The sequence below is a fragment of the Haliaeetus leucocephalus genome, unplaced genomic scaffold, assembly GCF_000737465.1.
Source record: "Haliaeetus leucocephalus isolate CR32 unplaced genomic scaffold, Haliaeetus_leucocephalus-4.0 Scaffold555, whole genome shotgun sequence".
Classification (NCBI taxonomy): domain Eukaryota; kingdom Metazoa; phylum Chordata; class Aves; order Accipitriformes; family Accipitridae; genus Haliaeetus; species Haliaeetus leucocephalus.
Genome location: NW_010972991.1, coordinates 11,830,746 through 11,857,236, shown reverse-complemented (window position 1 = coordinate 11,857,236; position 26,491 = coordinate 11,830,746). Strand labels below are relative to the sequence as shown.

The following is a 26,491-nucleotide window of genomic DNA, read 5'->3' as shown; positions in this document are numbered from 1 at the left end:
CTCAGCCTGTGGCATGCCAATTCAGAAATATGAGTGAACTAATTTACTTCAAAAATAATACCACAAGATCACAGATACATATAGAAAATTACTTCACTATAGCTTTTATATATATATTTATGTATTTTATAAATAAATATTAACTATATATAATTAAATAATATAGTCATACTTTTATCTTTATTAATATTATTTGGGGGCACAGATGAAAAATATACAAGACGACTGTTAGACTTTTCTAGCAAATATTATATATTTGATCATTAAAAATGAAGCAGATTTATGAAGTTTATCTTGCTGGATTTTTTTACTTTCTTTTTATTAACATATCATACTGTAATCAAAAAATCCTTACAAGCCTCTCTAATACAATTAGATTGCTTGCCATTCAGTCTGTTAGTTTGTGGACAAGATAATTTTCATGTTTTTCTTCTTGCCACACTGAAAATCTTCAACTGAATTCTGAAAGGGGGAATGTACCATTTTTGGCAGAACACACTACAATGGTTATAGCAAATGAAAAGCAGCAGCCTCTCAATGTGATCATATGCTGTCTGACAGGGAAAAATGAGAAAAGAAAATGTAGACTTATACATTAATATTCAGAAGTTTGGGGTTTTTTTTTCCAAAACATTCATATACATCTAAGGAAACATACAAGTAGCTGTTGCTCTGGAAAAATTTAAGATTGTTTCCAGATGTATATATTTATATTCTTTTGTATACCTTCTCCATTCCCCCATCAGTGCCTCGGCTTTGACCTCTTTCGGTCCTTTTATCAATACCCTAGAATCCCTGTATTTTTTATGCATTATTTTATCTTCTGTCCCATCTTTGAGTTGTGGGTTTTTTTCCATTAACAACGTCAAAATTGTCTGTTCCATTTCTCAGAATCTTCTTGCCTACTATCTCTTATCTTCTTTCATGTTTCTCCTTATTCATAGCCTGGTACTTAGAGATAGATTTTTCCAGCAGTTCCCTTCTCTTTGCATTTGCAGAATCCACTTAACTTACACAACTGGACAACTTACCTAACTTTTGATATACATACATAGTAGGCTTCTATATTTGAGCTAGTCACCTTAGGGTCTTTTCATAATAATTTATGAGAAATAGGCACTTTTGAGGTGTACCATATTGGATTTAATAGTCCAGTATGGGTGTATTGGGTTTACATGGCAAGGTTTTGGTAGCAGGGAGGCTACAGGGGTGGGTTCTGTGAGAAGCTGCTAGAAGCTTCCCCTATGGCCGATAGAGCCGCTGGCCAAGGCCAAACCAATCAGCGACGGTGGTAGCACCTCTGGGATAACATATTTAAGAAGGGGAAATAAAAACCTGTGCAACTGCAACTGCAGCTGGGGAGAGGAGTGAGAACATGTGAAACAACCCTGCAGACCCCCAGGTCAGTGAAGAAGGAGGGGGAGGAGGTGCTCCAGGTGCCGGAGCAGAGATTCCCCTGCAGCCCGTGGGGAAGACCATGGTGAGGCAGGCTGTCCCCCTGCAGCCCAGGGAGGTGCACGGGGGAGCAGATATCCACCTGCAGCCCGGGGAGGACCCCATGCTGGTGCAGGGGGATGCCCAAAGGAGGCTGTGACCCCATGGGAAGCCCGCACTGGAGCAGGCTCCTGGCAGGACTTGTGGACTCATGGAGAGAGGAGCCCATGCTGGAGCAGTTTTGCTGTCAGGACTTGTGACCCCACGGGGGACCCACACTAGAGCAGTCTATTCCTGAAGGACTGTACCCCGTGGAAGGAACCCACGCTGGAGCATTTCATGAAGAACTGCAGCCCGTGGGAAGGACCTACATTGGAGAAGCTCACGGAAGACTGTCTCCTGTGGGAGAGACCCCACACTGGAGCTGGGGAAGAGTGAGGAATGCTCCCTCTGAGGAGGAAGGAGTGGCAAAGACAACGTGTGATGAACTGACCACAACCCTCATTCCCCATCCCCCTGCACCACTGGCAGGGAGGAGGTAGAAAAAAATCAGGACTAAAGTTAAGCCTGGGGAAAAGGGAGGGGTGGGGAGAAGGTGTTTTAAGATTTGGTTTTATTTCTCATTGCCCTACTCTGGTTTGATCGGTAATAAATTAAGTTAATTTCCCTGAGTCCCTAAGTAGAGTCTGTTTTCCCCGTGATTGTAATTGCTCAGTAATCCCTCCCTATCCTTATCTCGACCCATGAGCCTTTTGTTACATTATTTTCTCTCCCCTGTCCAGCTGAGGAGGGGAGTGATAGAGTGGCTTTGGTGGGCACCTGGCATCCAGCCAGGGTCAACCCACCACAATGGGAAAGACGTAGGCATACTGGACTAAGTCAAGTAGAGGGCTGCCAAGGTGATTTGAGGTCTGGAGCATATGACACGAGGAGAAGCTGAAAGAACTGTGTCTGTTCATGTTGGAGTAGAGAAGATTTGGGGGAGATCTCACTGTTGTCTTCAACTGCCTAATGGGAAAGTACAGAGAAAATGGAGCTGGTTTCTTCTAAAAGATATACAGTGAAAGGATAAGAGAGAATGAACACAAGCTGGAATGTGGGAAATTCTGATTCAATATAAGGAAAAATAAATTTTCTATGAGTGAGGTCAGACTCTGGAACAGAGGCACAGAGGCAGTCAAAAGTCAGCTAGACATGGCCCCAAGCAACTTCTTGTAGTTGACCTTGCTTTGAGCAGAAGGTTGGACTAGAGGCCTCTAGAGGCCCCTTCCAACCTACGTGATGTCATGATTCTATGATTTATTTTAGCAGTGAACATTAGACAGACCAGAAGTGTTTTATTCTCCCTTGTGGCCTTAAATGTAGTTCAGACAACTAATCAACCTGTAGACTTCTATACTGAAGATGGCTGAAGGAATCCCTCACATTCTGCCTATTCCAAATCCAGCTAAAAACCACTCTGATTTGTACTTTCACTTAAGTTGATCTTACAGGAAGCTTTTTAACTCTTTGGTCATTAAACAGCCTTTCTAAGTTCTAAACATTTTGAGAACTACCATAAAATGAATTAAAAATATTAAGTGGTGGTTATGTGAATTACTCACATAATATGAAAATGAATTATCATGAGAAGAAATGCACATTTGAGAAAAGCAAGAAGCTATGAAAAGAAAAAAGCAGACTTCCTTAAATGCTTATTTTTCCTAAATCCCATAACAGAATACGATGCTTCAATTAGTAAGATAACACAGCTTCATTTGCATTACAAAGATAGATTTAACAATGCATTTACTGCTATCCTGTTGAATGAATCTTTCATTAAAATGTTCTCTCAGCTAAAAAATATATTTTGCAAATATAAGTTCTCTGCAGCTGCCATCAAATGTCTCAATTGCATACACATAGTTCAGAGCCCAGCAGAAATGTTTAAATGCAAACATTTCAGTCCAAGAAAAAAACCCCACACTCTTAGTCTTAGTACTCTTTAAGAACTATGGAAATTCAGAGATGGAGTAAACAAGTTAGTAAGCTGACATAAGTCATATGCCATGGAAGTGCACTTGTATTTTTTTTCTTTTTTTTTTCTTTTTTTTTTTTTTTTTAAACCACTGAAAAAGTATGTATGACAGAAAAATAGCGATCTTGGTCACTTTTCCTCCTTCACCCTCAGTAAAGGAAAAGCCATATTCCCTCTAATGTAAAACTGCCTAAAATTAGGAGAGCAACACATTTGGTCCACAGAATTTTGGAGCTTATTATGGAAAGCAATATATTCCATTTAATGAGGGGATGAAATTCTTCCATTTATTGCACCATTTGAAATGAAACGCTTATGCACAATACAAACTAGCTAAAAAAGAGGCAGGGGGGAGAAACTGGAGAAAGACAGGACTTCTTGGAGGTTTTAATAGGGTTGTTGTTTCCATGGAAACCCTGCCTGTGTGCTGGATAGAATCCTCTAGGGAACGGGTGATCAAATAATGCAAGGCTTCCTAATTGTCTAGCAACAACTTGTTCTATGTTTTTAAGCACAACTCTTCACTTAATAGCAGGCTTATATTGCCAGAGAAGTACAGAGGATACATTTCATGAAGAAAAGGAAAACAATGTAACATGCAACTACCCTACACAGGAGAAAGTAATGTTTTAGGTTGGCTTACACCAATTCTAGAGTTACACAAAGTTTAAATATATAAATATATGTAAAAATATATAAAATATAGAAATAATGAATTAAATAATATAAATAGAAAGCAATCCAAATTTTAAGAAGCAATATTGTACACTATTCCAAATGACCCTGTAAAACACCTCCTAAATCTACTCAAGCAGAATTGAACGCAGCCATCTAACACATTTAGTGTCAAGACAATCTGCGCAAACAATGCAGCATTTCTTTTTGTATAGAAGCTTAGTGAGACTACTCTCATTTTTATGCATTTATCTGCATATTTAGTAAAAGAAATAAACTGCATATACACATATGCATGTACAAAGTGTTAGACTTACTTCATGTATGAAAAACACCCCGTCATACACAGAATTGCTATTAATGGAGTTGTCCTGAAACACAGCACATACCAGCTCTTCAGGCACTTGCAAATTGTTGCCTGATGCCTGTGACCTCAAGACAGGGCTATCCTGAGTTCCTTGCTTTCTTTTGGGTAGGCTGTACTTCAGTCTTATACTTAGATGGACCTTCATACTCATCCTCATTAGCCAGCTCTGCAAAACAGTCCTTATGCACTCCTCACTTCCAGATTCTACAAAAGGCTTCAGTTTGCACAGTTCTACTTTGCTTGTCAAATATTTGTTCACATTAAATACTGTCGATTGTTTTCTGAATTTTTAATCTATAGTGTTACAAAATAAATTGCACCAAGATTTGCAGCCTCTGGGGGGCTGTTACGAGACCTTGAAAATTATGTGTTGACTGTTTACCTACCTGCTAGAAGTGTCTGTGACTTAATCAGTTCATTTATCTTCATTTGCTGTTTTGGTTTGCTTTAGATTTTCATATGAAACTGAAGTGGTAGTTTAACAACATGAAATCTTTGGAGGTAGCTATGACAAATGTTATACTTAGACATGAACAGTTTGTCTTCAGAACTCCCTAAATAAATACATGACGTGGCAGGGAATACAACTCAAAAGAAAAATGTATTTTTGTTCCAGAATTCCATTTTCTTTCCTCATTTTACAAGTTATATGACAGGCATCATTAACTTAAGGAAGTTTGTTTGTTTGTTTGTTATTTTTAATACTTATATTTATACCTTCAGTTTTAAAATATTTTTCTATAAATGTGTGTAATATTGATCCACTAACTGAGCTCTAATCTAACAGAGGTATCTGAACACTGTCCAGAAATAAACTTGTTCTGTTAACATTCCAGGAGCTGCTGATAAGTTTCAAGCTATTATTCATAATGTATCTATATATTGATGGCAAAGCTCTTTACTAGCAGCTTCTTGATGTGGACCATAGATCTTTCAGACTGTTATGCAAATGATAGTACAAAAATTAAGAAGGAAGACTGATCTTTAGAAAGATTGAAGTGAAATACTGGGGATGACAGAAAAGGGAGCTTTTAGTGTAATTATTTGTGCACATTTAGAAAGTCTTTCAATTGGACTTTCTATGTGCTACCCTAGCCAGGAAACAGCTGAAGTGTAGCAGAGTCTACCAAGCCTGCCAACTCCTGAGCTGACAACGTGCAGATTATACACTAATTTATTCTGGGACTAGAGGGCTACAGAATCACTAATGTCTGTAAACCATCTCCATAGTGCTGGCACAAAGCAGATAATATGCAGTGTTGGCATTTATGTCTGAGAGAAAATAATTTGGCTAATAGCAAGATCATTATAGCATCCTTGTTCAAAATGGCAGGTAGTCTCACAAATAGCAGGGTAGACATGAGATACAAACAAATTTAATCCAAAAATAACTGAAATTAGGATTGTTCTAAGTCTATATGCAGTAGAAGAAAACAAACAGAATTAATGTGCAGTGCCATGCTCAGCACTTCAGGATACATGACCCTTTTTGTCTGGCTCTTCTATGCACATATGAACCTTAGGCCAAGCAATATATTTAAGACTCTAGGTGGTGAGCAGAAGGTAGTATTCATAACAGAGAAACAAGCCATGTAAACACCACTGTGTTATCACAGACTGAAGAAAGTACTGCAAAACCAGATTAACCTGTAGTTTTTCCAGTGAACAGAGCTTGGAAAAGCTGTAAAATAATTTCACTCACTGACCAAAATCAGAAATCATATCTGGAATCTAAGAATTAGCTTGTGCTGTTGAAGAAATACTGTTTGTAAAGCAACATTAGCTTATGATACCTAAAGCAATGTTTTTGCATTTCTTGTGGATGCCTCCAGAGTTATGGGAGGCAGAAAATTTGATAGAACAAATGCCTGAAAACTACAGTTCTGAAAGACAGATTTTTGTGCAGATGCAGATCATCATGGATTTACATATGCTTTACCAGAGTCATGTTAGGAGTTCTATAAAAAGTAGGACGGGAAAAAGGGACTATGGATCCCACATACAAAACTAATTCAGATATATACTAAAAGGGAAGTCAGAGAGTGGGCTTCCTAGCTAAAGTCTTCCCTTTCCAAAATGCTTACACTCTTATAAAAGATTTTCCTTTTTATAGTCTAGTGTCTCTGTTGCAGCATCATCCTTCAAATCCTTAGTCTTGCCTGCTTCCCCTGTTATTTTCTTTTTTGCTTGTTACCATCACCATTAAGTTAATTGGAAGAATTCCCATTTAGCAATGCATTATATTATTTTTCAACATCCATCTTCCCTGTCTTTTTTACTTTGTATAGCCTTTGCGGTTTTATAAGTATTACCACCAGTTATCTGCATTTAAAATTAATCTCTTTTCTTTTTGATCTAGCACTATTAAATTGTTTCATCCACATCACTCTATTCCCTGTCCTTATTCTTGAATATGGTTTCTGCACAGCCTTTCAGAAGGCATTACTGTGCCACGCAAGCTACCATATAGATTACCTGGCTCACTATTGGATCCACAACAAATTCTAATTCAAATCAACCCATTTGCTCAATAGAAGTTGACTTCCTCCTCACCCACCTACCCAGTACCTACAGCTGAATTTGACTTATCTGTAGGAGAATCTGAGCTCACAATTGGGCACAGACACCGAGGCTTTACAGTACCTATGTACTAGCAGAAAAAGTTTCTTGCAGGATAAATCAGAAGGTTAAATCTCTGCTCCAAATACCGTGTCAATGTACTGAGGCAAAGTTGTTCTCAGTTCTCTCTCCTTTCCATCTCAACACATCTATGTTATGCAGGCATTTCACCTTAAGCTGTTTTTAACTGGTATGTATGCTGCATGTTTTTACATTTTGATAATGTCCTAGTAGCTTATGTACTATTTAAAATAAGTTTGATAAAAAATCATACCAGAAGTGTTAACGGTCACAACTAAAAGCAGTCAGCAGGAAGCTTGTTCACAAACATGAATATTCCCTTATGTAGTTATGCATGCTTTAAGGAGAATCGCAGTTCAGAGGAAAAATCAGATATCATGTTAGGCATATGGTATCACTGTTTTTAACAATTACAGAACACTGAAAGAACCAGTAAAACATAACCTGCTGAGTAACATAGCCATTGGATAGCCTGACTCTTATTGAAAACTCCAAACCTCCAAAACAAATGTCATGTGCTTCAATAGATGATCCAAAATACAGAAATTATATTCTAAAAAGCCATGGATATATTTTGACAATGCAAATCCATTACACAGCACTAATCCAATGAGTTCAAATAATTTTTTTGTGTATGTTCTAGGACCTCAGAGAAAAAAATTCGTTCAGTGTTCAAGGTTTTTAGTATAATCTTCCTTAAAAAGAAAAAAAAAGGATAAAAATGTAGAAAAGGCTTGGTTAAAAAGAATACATTCCAGCTACAGCTTTTAGAGATATCTGAAATCTATTTCCTTAGTTTCTTTTTAGCTCTTTAATACTGTAAAAATAAATAATAAAATCAAGGTCTGTCCAAGGAAATTACTTAGTTAAATTTGCAGGAGTCTAAACTCATACACTTACACACTACATTGCTTAACCGTAATACTGTAGTATCATTTCCAAATACAAGTGACTAGGGATGTAAAGGAAAATTTGTACTGAAGAACAGAAATAAATTGTTTGCAAAGGTCTTAAGCACCTGTACTTCTATGAATTTTTGAATGGATGGTCTCGCCACAGAAAGGCCATCGAAAACTATCCTGAAATTTCCAAATCCTAGAAAAGCTCAGTGTTAGCTGCCGGTTTTGTACTCTTACATAAAATGAATGAGTTAAATTGTCATCCTGGAATATCTGAAATTCAACCCAAGAAGCATGGAGTGCACTCTGGTCTCTTTGATAACTACAATTCTTTAAATAACAGTGGAAAATGATTACATGTATGTGAAAAGGAACACCTGGTTTATCAAGGCTTTTTGGACAACCAGAAAAAGGTATCACTATTGAGACTGAAATAAAGAAAAATATTGTAAAAATCACTGTGGTGGTTGTTTTTTTTTCCTTTTTTGCTAGTGAAGGAAGTGCAATATTGCATATGAAGAGCTGCATCAGTAAGGGCATTTGGGGGGGGCTTCTTTCTGGTTTTAATTTAGGAGAATTATCCTTAGCACAGAGAAGGAAATGCCTTTTAATTGATACCTACAGAAATAAAAAGAACACAATGATAGTAACGAGGTAGTGTCCCACATATTTCACAAATATGTAACTTATAATATCTTTCATCTGATGATCATAAGGCCATTTGCAAGTGAAATGAAACACAGCTTACTGTAAAAAAAAATTTAAAAATTATGTGAACTATACATGACTGAAATATTCAGCCACTCTTCCAGGCAGCTCCAGATGAAACAGGATCAAAAGGGGAGGATCTTGCTCTATTGATATGTTTGACAGAAAGAAGGATGGATAAGTGAAAGGGATGATGAACAGGTCTACCATATGTTGAATTTATATTTTGTTTTTTTTTATTATAGTTGAGTATATTTCTATTTAAAAAAAAAACAAAAAACAAACAAACCAAAACAAAACAAAAAAAGATTGTAATAAAGAAAATGTTACATCAGTAATAACATGAAAAATAGTACCCAAAACAGCCACCAAACTATGCCTGAGTGTGAGGCATGCAGTGGCTGACCTTAATTTAAGGCAAGAGGTTACAGACTCAGAAAGCAAGTCATAAATTTGCAAGGTGACAGATCAGAGTCCCTTTTAAGAGGTCTTTTTAAATAATAGGGATTTTTCTAAGTACACAAATATAGCTGTTATATATACTTGATTTTCTTACACAATTCAAGCTTACTTGAAGATCTACAGTGACCAGCAAAAGTGAATAATGGAGTAACCATGCATCTAGAGATACCAGAATAACTACAGCAAGCCTGGCTGCTTGGAACAGCTAGAAAGAGCAAACAGTTGACAAGTGACTTTGCTGACTTAGCTGCATCTTAAATGAAGCTAGGCAATTAAACAAGGAAGATGACGGCACCCTGGAATTATTAATCCTGTACTATGAGTGACGCATAACTGCATGTTACATGAAAAGACCTGACTATCCTAGCAGTTGCATCATCAGGGGATGAGAAAAGAGAAGACCTGTCATTATTGTTTTTGAGCATCTGGAGCAGCCAGTTAGTGATTATTCTCCCTTCAGTGAAGCAGTACTCTTAATCGCAGTACTCTTAATCCATTTGCTATACCATTTATGAGTGATAAACCTTAGCTTAGTGAGTATCAGACAACTTAATTTGATTTTCCCAGGTTCCCGGGGTGCTAGTGTTTGTTAATGATTATAAAATTTTACCTCAGTCTTTCATGTTCCCTGTAATGATAGAAAATGAACACTTTATAAAATTCTTGGTGTATGGATGATGTCCACATGACTTGAATAAGTGACAGAAGCCTTTTGAACTTTCATCCCCAATGAGAGGAAAATTCCCAAAATAGCTTGTTTGTGAAGTTATGATCATTATCATTATTCATGAGTCTCTGCTTTTTCTAATCCTGCTCAGATGGACAAGTACATATGTCGTGGTTTAACCCCAGCCAGCAACTAAGCACCACGCAGCCGCTCACTCACTCCCCCCCCATCCAGTGGGATGGGGGAGAAAATCAGGAAAAGAAGTAAAACTCCTGGGTTGAGATAAGAACGATTTCATAGAACAGAAAAGAAGAAACTAATAATGATAATGATAACACTAATAAAATGACAACAGTAGTAATAAAAGGATTGAAATGTACAAATGATGCGCAGGGCAATTGCTCACCACCCGCCGACCGACACCCAGCCAGTCCCCGAGCGGCGAAAAAAACCCCTGCCCCCCCCTTCCCAGTTCCTAAACTAGATGGGACGTCACATGGTATGGAATACACTGTTGGCCAGTTTGGGTCAGGTGCCCTGGCTGGGCATGAGAAGCTGAAAAATCCTTGACTGTAGTCTAAACACTACTGAGCAACAACTGAAAACATCAGTGTTATCAACATTCTTCAAATACTGAACTCAAAACATAGCACTGTACCAGCTACTAGGAAGACAGTTAACTCTATCCCAGCTGAAACCAGGACAACATAGAATGTAATTTTCATTATACTTTCAGTTTGACATGAAGTAATCAGTGCCTCAGTGGTTTCACTTGATGCCCAAAGACGCAGGAGGACTGAATCTCCAAATATTTCTTTTTCAGTACTTGTATTAAATGAAATAGGAGTAAATGAAGAGTTAAACCACAACATTATTCCCAAAAATCCATGCACTTTGGTTTTTACTTCATGTAGTTAGAAAACTGGAATCTGGCACTGTATTTTTGGCCAGCCTGGAGATTTGTAGATTGCAGTAAATAAACACAGTATTATTCTGGGACTTTAGCCAGATTTGTCTACAGCTCCTGGAGACCTTTTATTTGTGCCTTACCACAAGTGCTTCATTCCATGGGCAATACAAAAAGATAACATTCTTTGTTAAAAATGGTATTTAAAACCAAGAATATTATTTTAAAAGTAGAACAAGAATTAAAATAACCCTCATAGACTAACTAGGTGAATAACTGGACACACCAGCACCTCAGAGAGCAGAATAGAACATTCTGTAACTATGAACTGTGATCAATGAATTACAAAAATTCTTATCCACTCTTTGCTAATTGGGGCCCAATATTTCAAAAGAAAGCATGGATAAATTAAAAACAATCTAGAGGGAATGAACAAAAATTACTAGTGGTCTGAAAAGCATGACTTGTGAAGGAAGAGTGCATTAGGATTATTGTAGTTATGGAAGGGAAGACCAAAACTAAACAAGTAAAATGAAGTTGCAAAGAAGAAGATAATTGGTTTCTGATGTGCACAGGTACAAAGCTATATACAGGAAAAAGATAGCATGCTTAAATTTTAGCAAAAAAAAAAAAGTGGAATAAAAGATAAAAACCATTTCTAATAATATTAAAAATAAAATATGGGAAACCACTGCCTTTGGAAAATGGGAAGGTTTTTAAAGGACTATCTGGACAAATACCTACTGGGAATAAATCTTCCCGTGAAAGGTAGGTATAGATTCTTTAAGATCTTCTGAAATCTTTACTGTTTGCATCCTACCATATTGCCTTTTAAACATATATCAGGAAGGATAAAGTCCTGTGAGAACTACAGTCTGTGAAATAGAGACTTCCTTCAGCTGTTTAAAGAACTCTTCACACATTTTCTCGCCCTTATCCAGTGGTGTGTAACAGACTCCCAATGTGAGTTCTCCAATTGTTCTATTGTTCTCTGATCCTGATCCGTAAGCTCTCAACCAGCCCATTCTGCATCCCCAACAGCAGATCCATACATCCCAGCTGCTCCTGCACACAGATGCCACCATATCATCTTCTCTGCCTGTCTCTCCTGAGGAATTTGTACCCATCCTTTACCACACTCCAGCCATGTGAGCTGTCCTACCATGTCTCAGTTACTCCAACAGCATCACTGTTCCGTGACTACATGTGGAGCTGCAGTTCCTCCTGCTTGTATCCCAAGCTCACTTAAGGCAGATGTCCCTTCATCCTGCTTTACCATTTCTGAAGTCTCCCATATTCCTATCACTCTGCACCCTTTGCTTTTGACCCCCGTCCACTGCTACCTGACTTAAATGTGGGTCAAAACGTCTGTTTCCTGTGGCTCCTAGTTTAAAGTTCTTTTCTTTTCAACTTGATTACTTTGTATGAAGCATTGATATTGAACAAGGTTTCTTTTTACCTCATGGTTTACTCAAGAAGAGAAATCTGGGAACTAACAAGTCTCAAAAACAAAGACTTTTTTTTTTTCATGATACTTAAAGGAGTTTCAAAAAGTTCTAAGACATAGATACAAAAATTTAAAATATTGTACTGGGTTTGTGTGGCAAGGTTTTGGTGGTGGTGGGGGTTTACAGGGGTGGCTTCTATAAGAAGCTGCTAGAAGCTTCCCCGATGTCCGACAGAGCCAATGCCAGCTGGCTCCAAGACTTGCTGCTGGCCAAGGCCAAGCCCATCAGCGATGGTGGTAGTGCCTCTGGGATAAGATACATAAGAAGGGGGAAAAAAAGTTGCTGCAGCACAGAAACTGCAGCCGGAGAAAGGAGTGAGAACATGTGAGAGAAACAACTCTGCAGACACCCAGGTCAGTGAAGAAGGAGGAGGAGGAGGTGCTCCAGGCACTGGAGCAGATATTCCCCTGCAGCCCATGGGGAAGACCATGGTGAGGCAGGCTGTCCCCCTGCAGCCCATGGAGGTGCACGGTGGAGCAGATATCCACCTGCAGCCCGGGGATGACCCCACGCCGGAGCAGGTGGGTGCCCGAAGGAGGCTGTGACCCTGTGGGAAGTCCGCGCTGGAGCAGGCTCCTGGCAGGACCTGTGGACTCATGGAGAGAGGAGCCCACGCTGGAGCAGGTTTTCTGGCAGGACTTGTGATCCCGTGGGGGACCCATGCTGGAGCAGTTTGTGAAGACCTGCACCCCATGGAAGGGACCCACGTTGGAGAAGTTTGTGGAGGACTGTCTCCCATGGGAGGGGCCCCACACTGGAGCAGGGGAAGAGTGTCATGACTCCTGCCCCTGAAGAGGATGAAGCAGCAGAGACAACGTGTGAAGAACTGACCGTAAACCCCATTCCCCATGCCCCTAGGCCGCTGAGGGGGTTAAGTAGAGAATCTGGGAGTGAAGCTGTGCCAGGGAAGAAGGGAGGGGTGAAGGGAAGTTGTTTTGAGATTTGGTTTTATTTCTTATTGCCCTACTTTGATTTCATTGGTAATAAATTAAGTTAATTTTCCCAAGTCAAGTCTGTTTTGCCTGTGATGGTAATTGGTTGAGTGATCTCTCCTGTCCTTATCTTGACCCACAAGTCCTTTGTTATATTTTCTCACCCCTGTCCAGCTGAGGGAGGGAGTGATAGAGTGGCTTTGGTGGGCACCTGGCGTCCAGCCAGGGTCAACCCACCACAAATATACATACTTACAATGATATGGGAAAAAAAGTAATAGACAATAGGCAAAATATATAATGTTGGGACATAACATCAAACATTCAAAATGAAAGACAAGATGGAACTCTGACATGGAAAGAATCAACGAAAACTGTACAGTGGGAAGTTTCTTTGAAGTGTAAAATACCATCCAGTGTTAAAAGTATTGGGATTAGGAAAATTAAACTGATGAAGCAACTAGTGATCCTAAATTCTCACAGTTAAAGTTTTTTTACACCCTCCCAGACAGTCTTAGGAGAACCCAAAATCAACTTTATGATTGTGAGAGACTGAAAGAGTTGATGTCTCAAACATTGTGGTGAGGCAAGTTCTGCTTAAAGATGAACTCTGTATAACAAGGAACCCTGCCCAGCAAGGAACCAAGGTGAAAAGCAGCCGCTGAGCAACCATCAGCACAGACATCAGCAACAGGGTTGGGAGGGCGTGCCAGAGGGTGTGCAACTCCCTGTTCTGATACACTGTTCTGATAAGCTGTTCTGGTACAAAGATCAAACAATGGTCACATCTGCAAGGAAGGGGAAGTTACTCCCCAGAGGACCCCTAAGCCCAGGGACCCATTTCCCAAAGGTTACACCTAATTAGCCTCATGAGGTTGAGTGCCTGCCTGAAGGATGGGCAAGGATGATAAAAGGGCACAAACTGAAGCCCCAGGTGCGCAAGCCCATCAGAATTGGACCCCTCGGCTGACCGGACCAACGCTGGACCCAGGACCAGTGAAATCTTTCTTCTCTTTTCTCTCTCTGTCTTGTTCTCTTCTTTCTTTTTCCTTTTCCATAACCCCTAGACCTCATTCCTTTAAGACATAAAGCCATTGACCAAGTCTGGGACTAGGAGTGGATCCAGCCGCCCCTAGGCTCCTCTCTGAGAAGGAGTCTAGAAAGCAAGGGGGTCTGCTCTGAACCTCGTGACTCAACGGGAGGGCTCTCCTTATTCCCTGAATTGTTGTATATGGTTACCATGGGTTACACCATTTACTAAGGTAGTTTCATGCCAATTCCTGTTGTGAGAGACCCCATCACCTCCTGTTATGCCTCCCAAGTTCATTTTGCTTCTGTCGTGAATAAAATGTTTAACTGATCCTTTGGTGTCGTTTCACTGTAATTTAGCCTGAGGGAATTCCAAATTCAACATGACTTCCTTATCTGTCCAGCCTGGGTCACAACAACGATGTAGAGCAGCAAAGAGAACTTTGGCTCATAAACTGCTCTGTTCTGGTGAAATAAGGTCAGTTCCACTAATTGACTGAAATGTGAAAGAAATGTTATGTGCTAAATTTGTACAGATCTACTATCAAAGGTTGCATCCCGAACAAAACTCAGAAGGCCATCATACAACATAAATGAGTTAACAAGGCAGACCTCTTACCTATATGCTCATTACAGTCAATTCTACAAGAGATTAAGTCCATGCTGCCGGGCCTTTCTTGGCCACCTTAAATACAATGGAATCTTTCATACACATGTAATAAACATCTGCTACAGCTTCTATTACATTTAAATGCCCTTCCAGTGTCAACACAATTTATAGCATTGTATTTATAGATTGTTTTTAACACTGAATTTGCAGAGCTGAATAAAAAGATGACTAAATTTTGTGAAATTCTAAATTTATTTTTGTAACACAACTGAACCATCTTCAGACTCCTTCATCAGTGGACAATTTTAAATATTTTCTGTTTAAAAACAGGCTACCAATCTGAAATCCATCTGACAGGACAGAGACAATGCTGTCTTAGTATTTGAATAAACCAGCAATATTCCTGCCAATGCTGAGAACAAGAAGATTAATTAATGCTGAGGAGCAAGATTCATGTTCCATAGGCAAATCAATAATCATTCTTTCGGTTAATAAAGATGAAGTCTTGAAGAATGCTAAAATGTCATGCTAGAATTTTAGCAATGAAATCTTTTGCCTGCAAAAAACACGACTGGCAATCAGTTGTTCTCTTGGAGTAATATCTGAAGGGCTTTAAAGACTTCTCAGGAAAATAATTTGTTATGACTTCTGCCTTCCAGATTTAATTACGACTGAGTTGTAAATCAGGGTTTGTAAAGTGTTACTTAAATACTGAATAATATTTTCACAATTTCCATTTACACACAGGTAAACTCTCATTTTAGGCAGAAAGTGAGAGATACAGAAATTTTTATCAAGCCATAATTTCAATAATCTGAGGAAAATATACTAGTCTATTTAAAAGCCTATGGCAGCAAAAGCTTTTTGGATTAAGCATTTTAGTAAAGTGAGTTAATGAACCTGGGATTTACCAGTAATTACTTTCAAAGTATCTCAGATTATTTTACAAATATTACTTATGCTAACTTATCACTAGAAAGGATTAATCCAGGAATGCCACATAGAAAATGAACCTAAGAGGAATGTAAGATGTTATAAGAAAACAATTACCTAGCATAAGGAGAATTTACTAGCCCAAGCTGGAATTGAGCTAGAGTTATATATATTTAACACCTCTCCTCTTAAAATTGTCTTTAGGGGTTTCTAACAAATAAACTTGATTAGAAATTTGTTTTAAATCACATGTGAAAGACTGGGGCTTTGCTGGAATTAACACCTCTAGTATTGTGTTTTGATGACTGCACTGTACATAATACCAAAACAAACTTTTCAAATTGTCAGTTACCATCCTAAACCAGTATTTTACTTTTCCAAGTTTCTCCTTCCCATTCACTCATCTTGATCCTTCAGAGTAATCTTTTCCCCTTTCAATTGCAGGTATAATTCTCACTTTTATGTTGTCCTCAGTGACAATTTTGCAACATAATTTCAATAGTATATGTGAATATGGTCAATGCATCATTTACTTTTATGTCCTTTGTCCTTGCTAAAGAAAACTCTTAAGAAAACAGGAGATAAAAACAGTGTTTCAAGCTTTTCATTAACTACCCCCACTTGTTGTAAGAAGTCCTAATTCCCAGCCTTGAACACAACTGTGGGCTCGAACATTTTCGTATTCAAGAAGTTTTATTTTGTTCAGTACTGGGTTAGATTTCTTGAATTTAAAATCTGGTCTTTCTTTTTTCATTTTCGTTGTCTGTATCAGTTGTTATAACAATCTTCTGTTATTAAATTTGATCTTATTGGTACTTTTTCCATTAAAAGTAGCAAGATAATGCATTGTTATGTCTATCTTTTCCTTACTTTTGTGTGAACTACAACTGCCTGTAAACATTCTATTTCTGGAATAATTACATATACTTTCTTTCTTCTTCTAAACATAATTTAATTTATTTAGAAACGGTTCAATTCTGCTTCTTTCCCCAGTCCTCTATATACTGCTTGGAGATGTAATTTAAGAGGCCTGTTTTTTCAAATTAAGATGGTTACTGCACTGGTGAATGCTACTTACTTTGTTCCAAATACCTTTTTATTCTGGACTATATCACACCAGTTGAGGGTTTGCACACTGCTAATGTAAATTTCCAATGGGTCTTAGGACAGCTTTCCTCACTACTGATAGGAATTCCTGAAACCCCATGAGGATGTGCAAAGGCAAACTATGTAAACCAAATGAAAGAGTGATTCTGATATTCTGATGAATATTCTGACCTAGATATATACATTTCTAATGAAAGGACAAGGAAAACATTTTAAGATGTTTTGGATTGCTTCCTAATCTGTTAACTATATCCCAATCTTCTGTATATCTCTTAATCACCTTTTGAACATTTAAATCCTGATTTAAAAAAAAAACTAATAAAATTAAATTCTTTGTATTAAGAAGTTTCCATATGAGGTTTGCTTTCTGAAAATTAGTAATGATTTTTTTTTTTTTTTTAAGTATCATCACTACTATAGTAGCACATCATTACACACTAAGTTTTCACAGGTGAGCACAACAGGTACTTCCAGTTCTCCACCCATCATAAGAACTTAGTTAAGTGGCCATCATTATCATAAATGAACAAACACAGCTTTTGGACATGAATCTAATGGATTTAAACCAATCAGAACTCTCACAAATAATATTGTTTGGTTAAGGAATGCATACTATGTTAGATCATTATTATTGCTTGTATATTTTCAGTGAGTTCAATTTAACAGACACCATATATATTAGTAAGGTTAATATTGTTATTATTAGCACAGTAAAACTAATATATTTTAGCATTAGTGTTAGGAATATATGATAATTCTAATATAATAAACATCTACATTTCTGTACCAATTTCCTAGTTCACAACACATCAATAATGATTTAGAGTAGCTTCAAATAATTCAGTAAGTTTCACCACTACTTTGAATAATAAGAAATCCATGGATCTGATCACAGGTTAAAATTCATGTGGGGATTTCCTATTCTTCAGGCTCAGATATATTTGTTCACATAAGTAGACTGTGTATTTACGTGAAATGTCCCTGACTGATAATGAGAACCAGATACTATCCTGAGAATAACACTAATACAATGGGAAAATACAAGTATGGTAGGGTATACTAGAGAGCAATTTCAATGCTTTTCATAGAGGCAAAAGTTTGATTCTAAGAATTACACATTTTAAAGATAACTAAACCACTCAAAGTTCTTTTATTGCAAAAATTCAAGGCAACAAAAGGTAATGTAACTTTCTTCATAAAAAAAGTCATTCAGGGTATTATTTTGCAGAGTTTCTGGACCCTGGTTGAAAGCACACAGCATTCTACTTGAAAATACACATATATATTATACTACTATTTCAATAAAATGGTAGACCTTTTCCATAATTTCTCCCCACCCTCCCCAAATTTTAATTAACTTCTCTAATTTTAGGCGAGCATCATTGCTATTTGTAGACCATTTACTTTTTTTAATATACCAACCATAAGAGTGTTGGCCATTCTAAGCCACTGATTTATATTGTCCCAAAAAGGACCTGTGGAGCAATCTGAAAAATTGTTCATTCATTAGCGTCATGTCATCTTCTTGTCTTATATACAAATACAACATTCTACAAAATGTTTTTGTTGGTTTTCTTTTTAACTTCATTTAAATAATCCAAGATGTTTTTACTCCAGTCTCACACAGCTATACTGGGGCTTTTCCCAAGAATAAGCAGCAACAACTGCTTGTATATAAGAACTGGCTTCAGACAAAAAAATGCTCATTCCCCATGAAATGTAATTTATTCCTGCTTTTAAGTTAGTGCACTTCACTTTCCTCTGTGTATATTGTCAGATCCACTAGTTAATGCACTGCATGGCATCAAGTGCAGTACTTTGACTTTATCTCCTGCTTTGTTCTCTCCACAGCCTACAAAGCCCAGCTTACAACAAAGACACAAAGGCAGAGTCAGCTTATTTACTGCTCATATTGCTAGGTTCTATTTGCCACACTGTCATAAAATCATTTACCTATCTGCAACCAAATCTGTCTGTGAAATATTTACATTGTTATATGAATACTTCTTGGTAGTTACATGAAGTTTCTTTTTTTTTTTTTTTTTTTTTTTTTTTTTTTTGAAATTCCATACTATTGTAGGCCTTATATAAACAGATATACCCCTTCAAGAAAGTGTACTGGAGGGCCTACAAGACTCTTAGGTATACTTTTATTTCAAAATTTACAGCATGTATTTGAAATACTGTATAGTCATGTGTCTATGTAGTCACAGAATTATACCAATGACTTGCAATTAACCAGTTTTCCTCTCTGGTGGGTTCTGCACACAGGAAATAGCAAAATACTTCAACACTGAGCTGAATATTCTAATATTCAAATTTGACACCAGATAGATCACTTTTTAAAATATGAGCTTATAAATATCTTGATCCAGTTTACTTGGAATAAATCCACTGAAGAAGAAGAAATTAAGTATACGTCTATACAGATAGGTAGAAATAAGCATCTCTTTATATATACATAAATATATGTTGCAGGGGAATTACAGAATTCCCAGACTTGGAATTTAGTAACAACTGCTTTAGTCTTTTACCTGTCATGACAAAATATGGAAAAATAACTCAATATCCTCCCAGATAAATAGCCAAAAAAGCAGAAATGCGTTTTGTCCATGTAAAAAAAGTACCTACAGTCAGTGGGTTGTGCACTTGTTTGACCAAAATGCATGTCAATTCAAACAAGTGGAAAAACAAAGCCTCTTGTTAAAAATAAGAATAGAAGGTTTACAGTGACAAATATTTTGTAGCTATATGTACAGGAAATGGTGAAAATATATTTATAGAACTTCTAAGAATAGAAATAAAACTATATTATAGTTTTGAAATTTCTGAATTCTAAAAAAAAATCCCCAGTTTTAGAATGAAATATCTTACAATATCTATTTTACCCTGGAATAGGAAAAGCTTTAAAAATATAAAAGTTAGAATACTTCCTTGATTACAAAAGTGTCTAATTATTATAACCTTTATAGAATGACAATATTATGTATAAATGTAACCTTATTTATTAGCCTCAGTAAATTATTCTAGCTTGCTGCATTATGGAGAAACTGCAAGCTGCAATGTTATCTCAGGAATAGGTGATATGATAAAGCTGCTGTCATGTTTCACTGTTGAAAACAACCTTATCAAAATTAATTTGTCAGGGAAGAAGACTTTATTTAAAAATTACTCATGGGTTGTGCACAGTATAATTGACCACAACACAATAAATCCAATTTAGTTTTCTTTTAATTAAGGTATTTTTGCACTTCTAGTAAATCTAATAAAAATTACAGTATTTTAATGAATGTCACAGCATGTAAATGACAGGTGAAAAACTTTGTTTATTCAAACTATGTTCCCTGACAAACAGGATATGAAATAAAGTAATTGTTAGGTATATGCCTTGATTTTGCAATTCAGTCCTATGGAAACTAGTAAAGCAAAAGGAAGCCATTTGAGGAATAACTCTTTTCTTCATGGAAAAAATTTGGCCCAAAAATGTGTAACTTAAAAAAATACAAATATTAGTGTTATGCACCAAATTTAAACCATAAAGATGCAACATGGTCTCACGTATGGATGCTTGTGGCAGTACAAAGCACTGTTGATTCCAGTGAGATTCCCCTCATTGAGACATCAATCTGTAAGAATGACATTGCTAAAACACAAGCATGACATCCTCCTGATCTCTTCATTCAAAGTGAAGGCAATGTAAAAGGAATGTTCCAAAAAAAAAAAAAAAAAATTACTCCCCAAATTTACTTGTTCTGAGTTACAAGAGGCAGATGACAATGACATTTACACACAGATGGTCTAAAGACATATATGAGCTTAACTCTGCTGACATCTAAACATGCTGTAAATTCAGAGCTTTGTTCAATGTGTTTCCTATAGGTAAAAACAAACAAACAAAAACCCCCAAATTAATATTGAATAAAGCATACTTTTGTGCTATTCTTGGGGTTTTTTTCCAACAAATCAGACAATGACATTTCCTAGGTCATCACACATATTTCCGGAATCCAACCAATTATATTAAAATGAACAACTTGTATATGCATGTCTGGAAGAGACCTAGCCATCTACCAAAAAACAGTAGTCAAGTTGTTTAGTGTTGAGAAAAATTAATTCTTACACAACACATATACTCTCAAAATTATACACCACTTCACTTGTTTTCTCAGGATTCTCTGTTTTAGATATAATGACCATAGATAGGGAACAATAAGACATTTATCAGAGGAACTCTTTAAAGATGAGTGTTCAATTAAAGAGAGTCTCCATGGCAAACATAGAGAAAGAGATAAGAAGCTCATTAGTGGATAATCACCTTTAGCAACCTTCTGCAGAATTCTGTGTTGGATAATTGCATTAGACAAAATTAGGACAAATTCGTTAGAATTGAACCACAAAGGTCTCTGTATTAAATGTAAAGTTAGATGTTTCTGATATCAGACATAGACGTATAGAAGGAACTGTTGAAAATAATTAGTTAAATTTTTTATTGAACATCGACAAAAAATACCTTAACGCTAATTTGGTGCATTATGGCATTATGCCTGATGTTAAATCTTAAATCAAGAATCTGTCACATTCCTAGGTTATGTTTCAGTAATTTGTAATCACCACTATTAAAATGTGTACCTTGGGGGTTTTTATTTTTTATTTGTCAAGCTTTTACCCCTTAGATTCTTCACTGCTATTGATTAGAGAACTGTCTTCTCCAAAAAATATTTTCCTTCTGCATGAGTTTCTGCAGTAAATCAAGTCACCTCTTCATCCTCTTTCACATGCACTGAAAAGTTTGAGTTCCTTCAGTCTCTAGACAAAATAACAATTTTGAAATCTAACAGAGCTTGTTTCCTCTTTTTCTGAATCCTTTCCAATTTGTCAACTATTTGCCCTAGAGACTGACACTCTTCAGATAATGACGTCTCTAATCATGAATAAAAAGAAATATGTTTTTTATATTCTTATGTGACAGTCTTCTACTTACACAATAGAGTTATGTTTAACCATAAGACTACTTTGGGAGCTTATCATTCTAGTTCAAATTTACACTGTGTATTTTCACATCCCCTTGGAATAAAAACAAAATCTATCTGAAGTTCTGCTGAAAAATGTATCAAAAGAAAGCATGTGTAACACAGACTGTGATGACTGACTGGCAAGTGGAAGCATCAGGTTCAAGTCTCTCATCTTCCTCATTTAAGAGTACAATTTTTTATGCCAATTCATTTCAAAATTGGCAGATCAAGAATTTGAACAATGGTCTACAGTGTAGTCCATTAGCCTTCTACTTTGTTACAAACGTTAAGTTTTGTGCAAGTTAACATATTCTCATCAAATCTTTTTTATGATTATCTCCACAAACAAAATCTGGGTTTGTGCCTTGATTGTGTATCTTCTTCATTATTAGCTAGCATTTTTTCTGGGAAGTAGGAGGGGAAGATTCAGGAGTTGTAAGTAATTTTACTAGGAAATAATATTATCAGTAATTGTATTTTCTTCAAGATCATGGATAAACATATTAAATAACTCTAAGCTAAGAATAGGAAACAATAGAATGCTATTTTCAGTGATACACATTTCCCATATATAACTACTTTTTTTTGGTGCTGGTTAACTAGGTTTTAACCCAACTGAATTTTGATTTTATTTTTTTTAATCAGAAATTTATCAGAATGTTAATTTCAGTTGGAATGTTTTTATAGGCCCTGCAAGACTGCATCACATTTTTTAGACAAATATAAATGTTACATTTTGTAAAGTTAACCTGTGAATCCAGTAAAGGATTTCAAGCTTGCCTGATATAAGTGTTTCATCAAAATACTATCTTTATTGCATTTGGTTGTGTATAGCAGTGATAATTTCTCCATTTTACCAGCTTAGCTCCTTCCATTACTCTGCAAACATTATTTCTCTCTAATACTCTTAGAAAATAAGATTTACGCATAAAACAGGATCCCCAACTACTGCTGTATTTCTAATGTGAGCAAGGGAAAAGGATTTGACCTGCAGTATTTGTTAGAATACAAGGGATATGCTATATAGAAATCTTAAGATATCAAATCTGACTGAGAATGAGGGGAAGTCCCTCTAACTCAATTGTTTTGGTAGTTTCAAACTTCTGCTTGCTCAGTATCCAAGATACTACATGACAAAAAGTCAGAAGTATTAATGGATCCCAAAATTACATTCCCATAGTTGTAAACGTGTTGAACACACACACTTATGTCCTACTTATTACTAGGTTTCTAGTTCTTATTTCATTACATACATTTTTAAATAAATGAGAAATATCATTTTAATAGGGTATTGACTTAAAAATTAGTAGGTGCATATGTTGAGATACATCACATATGTGAGCAAGAGATCAAAATACTCAAAAAGGCTTTTCTTTCTTTAATCACAGTCTAAAAGTTAATAATTAAAATAGAGATTTAAAGTTGTTCATACTAATAAATATAATGGATATATTCAAGAACATTACTGTAGCATTTTTCTTACCTCTACAGATAGGAACAGGGAAGTCCCATGATGCTGTATTCACAGAGTTTGCTATGCAAGTAAGCTGAGGGTGGCCATCCAAAATATATCCAGTTACACAGCTGTATCGGATTTTGTCACCAACATCAAATCTTGTACCGTACAAGATACCCTTTGGTGGAACTCCTGGATTGCCACAGGAACTACTCTGTAATTCTGGAGAAGACATATTTTTATTACTTATACTGTTTTTATAAATCAGTACTGCATTTTGCTGAAGAATATAGAACACATAAATTATGGCAACTTTAGGCAGATAATGTGTTTTCATGGATGTTATACAACTCTTAACACTGAAAAGACAATACTGACAGTCTATTAAGTGTCTGCTTATGTACCCACATATCGAAAGGTAGAATATTATAGGAAAATGAGCAAGAGGTTTTCCTTAAGCTCCAGCTGTAGATATATTCATATATTTTTCTTAATTGATAACAAAGAACTTACTACATAGGAAGAGGAAACAAAGGAACTTGATATATTTCTGACTCAAGTTATACAAATGCAAAACAATAAACAAAACTAATACAGACATGAAAGAACATCAGATTCGAATCCGTCAAATTTGGAAGAATAAATAAAACTACTCAAGACAGAACACGAGGAGAAAGTTTTAACAAACATAAGCTTAAGCATGATCAGGAAGCTGTTGAATGATTTAACAGATTTTAGATAATGAGTCAAAAGTGGTGAGATACTGTGGGTAACAGATTTCTGAGCAAAAGATTGGTTAATGTAAACATATGGAATACCATAGATCTGGGTGACTTCTACTCTAATGCAGAGCTTTAAACCACTAAGAATGCAAAATGAGTCGCAGCTCTGCTGTTAGTTTGATCTCGGAGGACATTAATTAGAGTTCATTTTTACTAGGTGGTACTCACACTCAACTTTTGACTGATGTTTCAGCATCATAAATAGCTCGATTACAACATTTCCCATCATTTACTGCTGAAGTCCTTTACTTAATGGACATAGAAAGATAGATTTTGTACAAATATGAGCAAAAGAGGTTTCATAATCTCATCCTGAGGTGTTTAAAGCTTGTACCAAGTATACTTACCAGCCTAGTGGTAACAGGGAACAGACAAATCAGGTAAACCTGTACTTGGTTTCATAGCAAATTTCCCTAATCTACAAAGTAAGGAAACAAGATGGAAGAACAGAAGGGTATATATGTATTGTCTTAATTTCTTTTTCTGAGTTCCATATACTAAATTATTCTTTTGCATCCCTGATGTGCTCATGAGTATGTGTACACAGGCACACACACACATATACTAACATATTTAAATATCATAGACTAGAATCATAGAATGGGTTGGGTTGGAAGGGACCTTAAAGATCACCTAGTTCCAACCCCCCTGCCATGGGCAGGGACACTTTCCACTAGATCAGGTTGCTCAAAGACCCATCCAACCTGGCCTTGAACACTTCCAGGGATGGGTCATCCACAATGTCTCTGGGCAACCTGTTCCAGTGCCTCACCACCCTCACAGTGAAGAACTTCTTACTTACATCTAATCTCAGTCTACCCTCTTTCAGTTGAAAACCATTACCCCTTGTCCTATTACTACAATCCCAGTTAAAGAGTTCTTCCCAATCTTTCCTATAGGCCCACTTTAAGTACTGAAAGGCCACTATAAGGTTTCCCTGGAGCCTTCTCTTCTCCAGGCCAAAAAACCTCAACTCTCCCAGCCTACCCTGACAGGGGAGGTGCTCCAGCCCCCTGATCATCTTTGTGGCCCTCCTCTGGACCCATGCAAGCAAGTCCATGTCTCTCTTATGTTGAAGGCCCCAGACTTGAACACAGTACTCCAGGTGGGGTGTCATGAGAGCGGACTAGAGGGGGAGAATCATTTCCCTTGACCTGCTGGTTACACTTCTTTTGATGCAGCCCAGGATATGGTTGGCTTTTTGGGCTACAAGTGCACATTGCTGGATCATATTTAGTTTTTCATCCACTAATACCCCCAAGTCCTTCTCCACAGGGCTGCTCTCAACCCACTCATTGCCCAGCCTGTATTTGTACGTGGAATGCCCCAACACATGTGCAGGACCTTGCACTTGGCCTTGTTGAACTTCATGAGGTTCACACGGCCCCACCCCTCAAGCCTGTCAAGGTCCCTCTGGATGGCATCCTTTCCCTCCAGCGCGTCGCCCACACCACACAGCATGGTGTCATCAGCAAACTTGCTGAGGGTGCACACAATCCCACTGCCCATATCTCTTGACAAAGATGTTAAACAGCACCAGTCCCAATACTGACCCCTGAGGAATGCAACTTGTCACTGCTCTCCACTTGGACATTGAACCGTTGACCACAAGTCTTTGTGGGCTTCAAGCCTCTCCACTTGGCCAGTGGAATGCCCCTCCTTCGAAGCAGTGCCCTCCCGGGCACGAACTGCCGTGCAAACCGTGGCGCCACACCCTGGCTGATGTGCCACGCCCTGTTTGCCCGCTCTGGCCACAGCGCTGCCCTTGGTGGGAGTGGGGTGTGGCTGCCGTTACTCCTGGCCCTGCCCACGCCTCATCAGCCGCTCACCCTCGTGAGAGCTGCTGGCTCCTGGCAGGTCTCTGCGCTCTCCTGGGCTTTCTCTGCCTCAGGAAACCCCTCCTGTATGCCGTGAACCCCTGCTCCACTGCAGAACGTGCCTGCACCAGTGCTGATCGCCTCAGCAAGCAGTATGGCTCATGAGATAGGCTACATTGTCAAACTTCCATGCCAAGAACTAGGATATATTATTAGATTTCTGATACCAGCCATGAAACAAAACTATGTAACAGTTATTAAAAGGAAGAATCCAGTATAGTCATATATATGCTATACACCTCTATACATATATATGCTATATATGAAATATATGCTAACAATGTGTTCATCTGCAAGATTGCTGTACCAATCATGTTTTGATGTGAATATGTTAAATATGCAGATTAGTTGCTGATGTTGCTGCTATTTCTTTCTTTCTCTTACATAATAAACTCTGTGAATCTGGATTTGACTTTCATTGCCTTGCACAAGGACACAACATAGAAGTAAAAAGATAGCCTGTCTCATC

The 26,491-nt window shown here is 37.3% G+C and overlaps 1 protein-coding gene across 1 annotated transcript in view; it reads right to left on the bottom strand.

Moving 5' to 3' along the window:
- The window catches only part of CSMD3 (CUB and Sushi multiple domains 3), a 659,839-nt gene that overhangs the window by 552,067 nt on the left and 81,281 nt on the right, over nt 1-26,491 (bottom strand). The window contains exon 4 of the mRNA XM_010577127.1: nt 23,391-23,585. Coding sequence (XP_010575429.1) covers nt 23,391-23,585 — 195 coding nt within the window. The remainder of the gene's footprint in view (nt 1-23,390; nt 23,586-26,491) is intronic.